Source organism: Anas acuta, chromosome 1 (genome assembly GCF_963932015.1).
Source record: "Anas acuta chromosome 1, bAnaAcu1.1, whole genome shotgun sequence".
NCBI lineage: Eukaryota > Metazoa > Chordata > Aves > Anseriformes > Anatidae > Anas > Anas acuta.
This window is the reverse complement of record NC_088979.1, coordinates 87538657-87548186: the sequence shown is the minus strand read 5'-3', so window position 1 is coordinate 87548186 and position 9530 is coordinate 87538657. Positions and strand designations below refer to the sequence as shown.

General features: G+C 42.9%; 1 protein-coding gene across 5 annotated transcripts in view; it reads left to right on the top strand.

Moving 5' to 3' along the window:
• Positions 1-1313: 1313 nt before the first annotated feature.
• GK (glycerol kinase) overlaps positions 1314-9530 on the top strand; it is a 34926-nt gene continuing 26709 nt past the window's right edge. For 2 of the 5 annotated variants that reach the window (XM_068686905.1, XM_068686895.1), the window contains exons 1-4: positions 1315-1551; positions 7724-7797; positions 8424-8530; positions 9099-9176. In XM_068686905.1, the coding sequence (XP_068543006.1) occupies positions 1474-1551; positions 7724-7797; positions 8424-8530; positions 9099-9176 (337 nt within the window). In that variant the 5' untranslated portion in view covers positions 1315-1473. Of the gene's footprint in view, positions 1552-7723; positions 7798-8423; positions 8531-9098; positions 9177-9530 lie in introns of all 5 variants that reach the window. The other 3 variants (XM_068686889.1, XM_068686913.1, XM_068686885.1) reach the window with 2 other exon arrangements.

Below are 9530 nucleotides of genomic sequence, written 5' to 3'. Positions count from 1 at the left end.
CCCTGAGCTGTTAATTCCATAGTCTGTATGGAGATGGTGTAGCCCTGCATAAACTTTTAGAGTCAGCTGTGGTTGCTGCCCGTGGCTGTAGTGTAGAGGTTGCCCGCAGTGTAGGTTGTGAGAGTTGACAGGTGGAGAATTTGGAGGGTTCTCCTGCACAGCCAGAGAGGATTGTTGTCACCTCCTTGCACCACCTGCCTCGGGTCATTCCGTTTGGGCTGCAGAAGCAAAGTCTCAGAGCTAAGTATTCTCTGAACCATAGCTGACATTTTAAGAAGAAATGCCAGTCATGGTTAAAACATTTTACGGTAATAGAGAATCTTTGGTAACATTTAGTAAGCAGTTCCAAGTGCTTTCTTACTCTAACTCTTAAAAGCATGCAACTTCTTACTAAACTGTTATCTGTCTCATTTTGGATTTTGTAATTACAGGCTGTAACTAAGTCATTTGCTATCTTTTACACATTAGTAAAGAGCCTTAGCATCCATGCCAAGGTGCCCTGATGCCAACAGACACAAAAAAAATGGAAGCACTGGATCAGATGTCACACCAGATATTACAATGCAGCAGCAATCTGATTGCGTCTGACCATATTCTGACAAAATACCTCAACTTTGGACAACTACCACCAACGGGAAACAAAGACAAATCCATTTAATTGGAGCCGGCGGAGGACGATTTACCGCAACGTTTCACTAGTTAACTTCTCACATGCTTTAGTCAGCATTATTAGCTTTTGCAACTCCATCACGGGTCTTGCAACACCAGCAGTTTTTCTTGAAGCACTAGTTGCCGACACGTCGGAAGGATGGAGGACCAAGATCACGGGGTTTGGGTGGGTTTAGTTTTTTATTGAAGTCAGTACTTCTGCTGGATGCAGAGCCCAGCTCTGCGAAGCGACACCGACCCCGTTGTTGCGGCCAGCGTTTCACAGGTGGCTGCCCCAGGCGGGGGTGGCTGCCTCAGTAGCCCTCGGAGCTGCCCGGTACGGGACAGAAACGGGCTTGGAGAGGGACACGAAGCCGCCCCGGGCTCCCCTCAGGAGCCGCCTCAGCCTTCCCGCCCCGCCAACGCCTGCCCTCGCGCCACCAACGGCCACCAACGGCCCCCCGCACGCCGCCCGTCACGCGCCCCCCGCCCACTCCCCCGCCACCCCCGTCCCGCTTCCTGCGCCTCCCGGCCCCGCCCTTCTCCCCCCCCGCCCCCGCCGCGCCCCGGGCGCCGATTGGCTGCGGGCTCGCGACGCGGGCGGCAGCGCCCCCCCGTTGGCCCCGCCCCTTCGGCGGCCCCGCCCCGCCCCGCCCGCCGGCTTCACTCGGTGGCCACGCGCCGCAGGGCGGGCGGTTGGGCAGCGCGAGCGCGGCCGTTGAGCGGCTCTCCCCGCTCCGCGGCCGTTGCAAGGCGGGGACGGGCGGCGGCGGCCGTTAGCCGGAGGAGGGGGGGGGAGGGTGGTGGTTGGTGGTGGTGGTCCTCATGGCCGCGTCGGACCGCGTGGCGCTGGGGCCGCTGGTGGGCTCCATCGATCAGGGCACCAGCTCCAGCCGCTTCCTGGTGAGCACAACGCGGGGATCGCGCGGGGAGGGGGCCGGGGCGGGGAGGGGACGCTGCGCAGGGTGTCCCCCCCCACACACACACCCCCACAGCCTCCCTGCGCCCTTGGGGAAGGGCAGCGCCGCCCTGCCCCGGCTGCCGCCCCCGCAGGAGGACGAGGAGGGGGGGGAGTGCTGAGGGCCCCCCGGCCTGCTGCATGCAGGAGGATGGAGCTCCCTCCGGGCGGCCGCGGGGAGATACCGTGTGTAAAAACCCCACCGGCCGGGCTCCAGCCCGCTGTGGGGGCCTCTCGGGGCGGCTGCTGCAGTTCCGGGCTCGGTGTCAGCGCGTCCCGGCGTTCAGGTGGCTGGGCTCGCCCACCCTGCGGAAGGTGGGCCTGGCTGAGCAGCGGGGGAGGACGGGTTTGTTTAAGGATGGGGCGGTTAATGACAGCTCCCTAGGTTAAGGCTCTAGTCATTTCCATATTATGCAATAGACAGTAACTAATGTCATTACTATCTCCCTAACTTACTAGAACAGCTTCCTGCTTGCAAATCTCTGTGCATGCTGTCCTGTCTCCTAGTCAGTAAGCTGTAGCCATTTGACATAGACCCCGGTGATAGCTTCTGTTCTGGAACCTACGTAGAGGTAACAACCAGAGAGGAAATGTTGTCAAATATGCACGATGTTAAACTGGGAAGATGAATGAGATATGCTTCCCCCATGTGGAATTTTCTTTCACGAAGCAGGAGACCGAGTATCTTGACCTGTGTTACCGTTATTTCTCAATATCACGACCTTCATGGGATTGTCAAATGACAAAGCAGAGATATAGGGGTGGAGAGAAACTCCAAACTGACAAATGACACCAGCGGGCTATCTGGAATGCCAGTCAGGAGCCCTTTTCAAAAAAATAATTGGAAAAGTTCCCTGTAATGCCTGAAAATAAATTCTGTCTGCTTTACACGTGCAGCTGAGTTAACTCTTTTTCTTAGCCTACAAGGAAAGTACTAGTAGAACTGAAAGTGGCACTTTGAACTTTATACTCAAGATCTTTTTATGAGTACAAGTTCTTCTAAAAATAATTTCCTTGCACTAATTGCATTCATCAGCAGTTTTTATACTGTCAGTTGTTATTTATTTGTGTTGTTTTTTTTTGTTTTTTTTTTTTTGTCTGAAATGAGGTATGTTTCTGTTCAGGAATTCAGATGCTCAAATAAAGAAGAGGCCATTCCTTTTTACTTAATTATTTTTAAGAAAGTGTATAGTGTCTATCATTCTTTTCAGTTCTTCGTATCTTCAGTCTCAGTTTTTCTAAATTCTTTTACCTTGACGGTGCAATCAAACTGTTATGATAATAAAATTGGATGAATTTGAGCAAAAATGCATTTTGTCACTGAATTAAAATCAGAACATGGGGTAAGGAGGCAGAGGGCAAAGCATGCAGGGATCTGCTACAAGCCACATCAGTCACTCAGTAATATATGTATCTGGATAATCCTATACAGGAAAGAGATTGCCACAGTTAGAAGAGATTTTTCTTTGAAATGCAGTATGACAAATGGTGGTGTTCCCTTTGTCTGCGTTGTTTCCCTGGCTCTCCTGCTACCTGTTAACAGATGCTAGTTGTTTTGCTTTCTCGTTGCTCATTTGCTTTCTCATTGATCTTTTTACCTTTTTTTTTTTTTTTTTTTCCTTTAGTGTTCCCAGGCAAGTCACTGGTCAAAATCAAACTGTTGGTTACTTTTCACCTGTCTATGCTGTGCAGCCATTACCTTTTTTTATTTATTTTTGAGACAGAGAACAAGATTTTGATCTGCCTAAAGATGTCTGGGTGAAAAACTTTGCTAGGGTAGCATCAATAGTGCAGTCTAAATGGTGGTGATGTTCCACAGGGGTTGGTAGCGAGGGCTGATACCCTGTGGTATTCTCATCAGCATCCTGGGTGGTGGGTTAGGATGTGCTCTAAAGTTTGCAGGTGAGCAATTGATTGGAAGTCCTGGTGGAGAAGTGGCCTGTCAGAAGCGTCATGAAGTTCAACAAACTCTAGCGCTTGGGACAGAAGGCTTGGAAGCAGCTTGGTGGAAAAGGATCTGGAGTCCTGCCGGACAGCAAGTTGAGCATAGGAGAGCTGTGTGTCCTTGCAGCGGTGAAGATTAACCATGTTAAGAAGAGTACAGCCAGCAGATCAAAGGAACTAGTTATTCCTGTCTATGTACCACTTACAAGGCAGCACTGAGAACACTGTGTCTGGTTTTGCCCCCCCCAAAGGAACAGAGTTCAAAAAATTGAGTTTAGGCTGGCAGAGGGTCTCTAATGTGGTTTGTGTGCTGCAGCACGTGACATGCAAGGCAAGGCTGGGAGACCCTGGGCTGTTTGTCTGGGGGAAATATAAGGAGGCATAGAAGGGGTGTCTTTAGCTATCTAAACACTGCATGTAGAGAAAACAGAACAAGGCTTTTCTCAGAGGAGCACAGAAAAAGAAAACAGGTGACAAAGACAAGTTACAGCAACGTAAACCTCAAATAAATCGAGGAACAAAAGGTTCACTAGGCTCAAACACTGGATCAGGGCCCAAAAAGACAGATCTCTATCCTTGCAGGTACTTAACACCTGGCTGGAAAAGGCCCTGAGTAACCAGGTGTAATTTTAAATTTAACATTATTTGAGCAGTCAGGCCAGAGGACTCCAGGGATTCCTTCCAGCATTACTTATTCTGCGATTCTATGTATGGACGCAAGCCAGGATTTGAGAGATTCTCCTGCTTACATGAATGAGGCTGTCTGATGATAAATAAGCATCAGAACTGAGGAAACTGCATCTCTGTTACTGCCACTCCTTGTTTATCCTTATCACACACAATGCACACAAACAGTTTTAGCTTATGCTGTCGCCTTGCCCTCAGAGGACCTTTATTTGGATCTTTTCTTCTGCAAAAGAAACTGTCATTCCTTGTGTGAGATCTCAGTTTTCCTGTTAAGTTGGGATGAGCTTGGATGACCGGTTCAGAGTTACTGGAGAGAGCTCAGTGCTTTGAGTGCCATCCCCATTGCTTGCAGCTCATTTTCTTTAGATACCAAGCTGCAGGAAAAATGGGTAGGCTAAACAACTGTACCTGAGTACAAATTCTGATCTAGATGTTTTGCCAAACAAGTTCATCAAATACTTGCATCTATCACACTCCATTTTACTCAAGAATGATATCATTAAAATCCATTGTAACGCCTGCTACTTTCACTAAAAGCCTTGGGGTCAGGAGTTAATGGCTCTGCATGATCTCTTGAAAGGTATTTGCTGGGTAAAGCCTTTCTGGCATTTTACCCAAGAACAGCAAGAATTGAAATATTCGATGAAGTGTCAATACCGTGAATTACACATACTGTATTCCGAGTCCTAGGTTTATCAGTCAGTCACAGATTTATTTTTTTCCATCCTGTGCACATGTTTTTTTCTGCCTTGATATCCAGAAGAAACACTTCAAATAAAATTATATCACGCCATAACCTTTCTTTTAAGTAAACAAAAACAGCTTTTACTTAAGGAAACACTTAGCATCCATTGAGCTTACCCTACGGAAGTGAATCCCTTCTCCTCCACTAAGTAGCCCAACTTTTTTGGGAAAAACAAAAAAATTGGCCATGTAGCTAATAAGAAAGTTAAAAATGTTGCAAATGCTTTATTTTTTTCCGTGAACTCTTAGCTTTTATCACTTAAAAGGGTTATGGTTTTGCTTTTTATTCCCATAATCGTAAGTGCTTCTGGAGGAGGGGAGGAGCTGTTTGACAGGAGCCTTCCAAGCAAGATAATTTCTCTGAGATGAGTTAAAATGCTCATTCATGAAATCTGCCTGCCTGCTTGCTAATTCTGGTTAAATGCTAAGGGTGGGATTATTGTTTCTGTCATCCTTTCCCCAGTTGGGTTGATTTCAATGCAATTTCAAAACTCCATCTTTGAGCGTGTTGGCCTACAAAGCCGTAGCTGTTTCAGCTTAACATAAACTCATCAAAACACAGCATAGGCTAACTGAAGTAGCTTTTCTGTGGGTAGTTATGACTATCAGGAGTGACAAAGCTTGTGAGTAATGGTAAGTCACTTGTAAAATCTGTCACTGTTTATTGTGTTTTCAGCCATGAAGCTTCTTCATCACTTACATGAGCCTTGTGTTTGTCTCACGGTTCTTTTTCATTCTTTGAAAGTTGGTAGGACTGGTTGATCTGAATTCTTTTCCACTAAGGTGATAAAGGGTGAATGTAACGCCATGCAACTGTTAGCACTCCTTAGTGTGATGTCATGGATGAAACAGCTTGAATTAAATGATCAGCTTCTCTGTTTGCTTGCTTTCATACAACATAGCTACGTAGCATTCTCTGGTTTGTTGTTTTGAGTCAAAGCTCTAGCTCTACTTCTTTGTATGATACATTTGCTGGGAGAGGAAGGCGGGTGTTACGCTTTTTGCCTTAATCCCTCACCAGAGCGTTTGGTACATTTCTAGATGTTTTCACTGCCTTCCATCAGATCATCTCTGCCACAAGATAGCTCTACATGCCCAAATGGCCCAGACAATTCTGTATCTACTGCTGATACAATTAGGACAAAACTGACTTTGACTTTTTTTCCCCTGTGAGAAGTGAGAGATCATTATTATAAACTGGAATCAGCTATTAATGAATATGAAAGGAGGGAAAGCAGTTACGGAAATACACTTGAAACCTGTTTCAACAGGAATGTGTTGACCTTATCTGTGTTAGTCATTGTCACCTATTTCTCTCTCACCACTGTCAGAGAGAAACAAGGATAGTTTTTCTTTTTTGGCCACAGCCTGGTGGGGGTGAGCAAGAGCTGCAATTTGTTCTGCTTATTTCCTACTTTGTTTACCATTTTCTAATGGGTTTAAATGTAATGTCTCCTTCATGTTTAGCTTCCTTCTATGTATCAAAATTCTATTATTACTATATAACATGGTATTGTTTTCAGCAACTCTTTTTAATCCCTTGCCCAAAGGTACAAGGAGCGTTTGCTGCTTTTGTTGAGGATGTCAGAAGGTTGCGGTTTTGTTTGTGTTGGACTGGAGTTTGTGTTTACCTAGTTCTTCTCTGTGGACATGAAAAAAATCCATGCGTTTGTAGTCTTACTGGTTCTGTTGAGAAATTATTCCTGCTAGAACAGCTTACTTAGAAGGAGGCAAAATCCTCGCTCTGCTAGAGCTTCACCCTTTATTATCTGCAGGTCACACACTAGGTTTAACGAATGACCTCGTGTGGTGGAATCTGTATTTATTTCCTTCTAAGAGTAGGGATCCTTATGTGCTACCTCCTATTTCAAGGAATACTAAATGATTAATGGTGAATGATTACTGAATGATATTTAACATTGCTAATAAGTCACATACATACATATTAAACCCGTGTTCAATAAAATGTCTTCTATCTTTATTATTACACCTTAGTAAATGTTACTACGCTTTTGGCATAAAGGGAATTTCAAGTAAAAATATCTTGCTACATACATGCAAGACTCAATCTCTCCTATTAACCGTATTGCTTAGCATTTTAAGACTCTTATCCAATTATATCAATTCCTTGCAAGCATGCAGTTACTAACAAAGCTTACCCTCTTCTAAGATAGCTTCATGTCAAGGCTGAGCTGGTAGGTGGAACAGACCTAAGTAAATACAGTGGAAAAAATACAGTGGTGCTTTTCTGTGTAAACTCTCAGGTGATAACAGAAAAGGAAGAACATAGACCTCTTTAAGAATTCTTTTCTGGGGAATAGAGTAGAAAAATTAACTTTTAACGTGTTCCAGAGAGGTTGTGCTTTTTCTATCCTTGAAGGTTTTCAAGACCTGCTTGGAAAAAATCCATGGGCATCTTGGTGACCCTTCTTTGAGCAGGAGGTTGCACTAGACGTGTCTAAAGGTCCCTTCCAGCCTGCTCTATTCTAGAATTCTAATATGTAACTAAAACATTTCTGAATATCAGTGTTTCAGCAGTTATCATTGACAGCAAAGCTTACCAAAATATTGCATAAATGCTAATACCTGATCGCTGCTTATGGATATTTTTTGTAGTTGTTGATAGATGAGAAAGTGGCTATCAATTATAACTTCACTATATTTATTCCAAAGAACAAATGTTATTTATCGTTGTTTACACTTCTGTGTTCATAGAAAATTAACTGTGTAATTTATTTGCAGGTGTTTAATGCAAAAACAGCGGAGCTCTTGAGTCACCATCAGGTTGAGATACAGCAGAAATTCCCTAAAGAAGGGTATGAATTTTCTGTGGCTTTTTATTCATTTATGGACATTTCAGTAGAGTATATGTATTGTTGTGTATGAATGACCAAAACTGAAGTTAATGATCTAAAATGACTATTTAGAACATACTATCTGCTATAAATGATTCTGTGGTAGGAAAAATAGCATAATATAACTATTTTAGGCATCTAGTATGTGCTTTGTGTTACGTAAACTAAAAATACTTAGTTTTTCACTCTGACCAATCATTAACATGTTTTCTTGCAGTCTCGTTTAAAGTGGTAAAGCTGGTTATTTTTGCAATTTATTCATATTCTTCAGCTTAGTCCGTAGAGATGGCACAGTTTGTTCTCTGAGGTGTTTTTTGTTTGTTTGACCTATCATTTTGTTAACTGACCTACTGGTTGCTCCAAAGCCCTCTGCATGGAATAAAACAAAACAAAATTCTTGTTTTCTGCAGATAGTTTTGCTATGAAAATACAACTTACTCTTTAAAAATGCTTTGAAAATCATTAAACTTTTTATAGGTATGTAAAACATTCTCTGTAATTATGATTGTGTCAAAATGAATAGACTTGATTTTTTTTCTCCTAACTGTAATTTTTTAACGTGCATTTTTATTGACTGTTTATTAAAGATGGGTGGAACAAGATCCAAAGGAAATCTTAAAGTCAGTCTATGAATGTGTGGAAAGAACCTGTGAGAAACTGCAACAACTGAACATAGACATCACTAACATAAAAGGTATTCCCAGTTCTTAAGTGTAACTCATGGCTTTAATATGCTCGTAGTTGAGCAAGTCAGATTATTTTTTAAGTCAATAAGGAGAAAGTATGCACTAGCCTCAAAGAAAATGTTAACTCTTACTGAGAGTAACTTGTTTGGGAGGAGTAATGAGAAAAGAGGCTGTTTGTGTATATCAGCAATGCAAAATCTACAGAGTAGACTTAAACAATCTTACAAAATCACAGTGACAGGCAATGAATGAAGAAATTCTGAAATGTAAAATGTTTAGGAGTTACTGGGAGAAAAATAGTTTACCTGTCAGTGTTGGTGCTGTCTCAGTTTGTGGTAAATAAAAAAAAAGATTTAGAGCATGTAAGTTAAGCAGTGAAAGACGAATCGACAGTTAATAGAAGTAATCTTTCTAGACTGTAACATGAAAAAGTTGGAAGCATTTTATTTCCCATTTACTTTCCTCTTCTCCTTACCTGTTCGTCCCTCATCTCCACCTCTCCTTTCCCTCCCTCACCCCCAAAAAGAGGAAAACAAACCTTCTGAAAAGGATACTTCTTTCTATTTTGTCCTGAAGCCATTGGAGTCAGCAATCAGAGGGAAACAACAGTGGTTTGGGACAAGATCACTGGAGAACCTCTTTATAACGCAATTGGTAACTGCTATACTTCCTAAATATGTAACTTTGTAGAATGAGTGTGTTGTAGAAAAATGCTTTCCTAGTTCTTTTCAGATCTCATTGTGATATAGCCTACTGACTTCTTTGAGTGTTTGAGATCTGTGTCATCTGCTGTGTGTTTGTATATGCAAGTGCAATTAAAAAAAGACTATTCTGTTAATTAATACCTAATAACTTAATAAATCACTTAAGTCTTTTAACAAAAAGCAGTGTTCCTAAGGGGTTTTGTACATCCTTAGCATGTCATGAAGTCCAGACTTATGCACAACCACTTCCATTAAAATGAAGAAGATTACTAATTTTTCAGAATTTGATTTAACTTTGATTTAA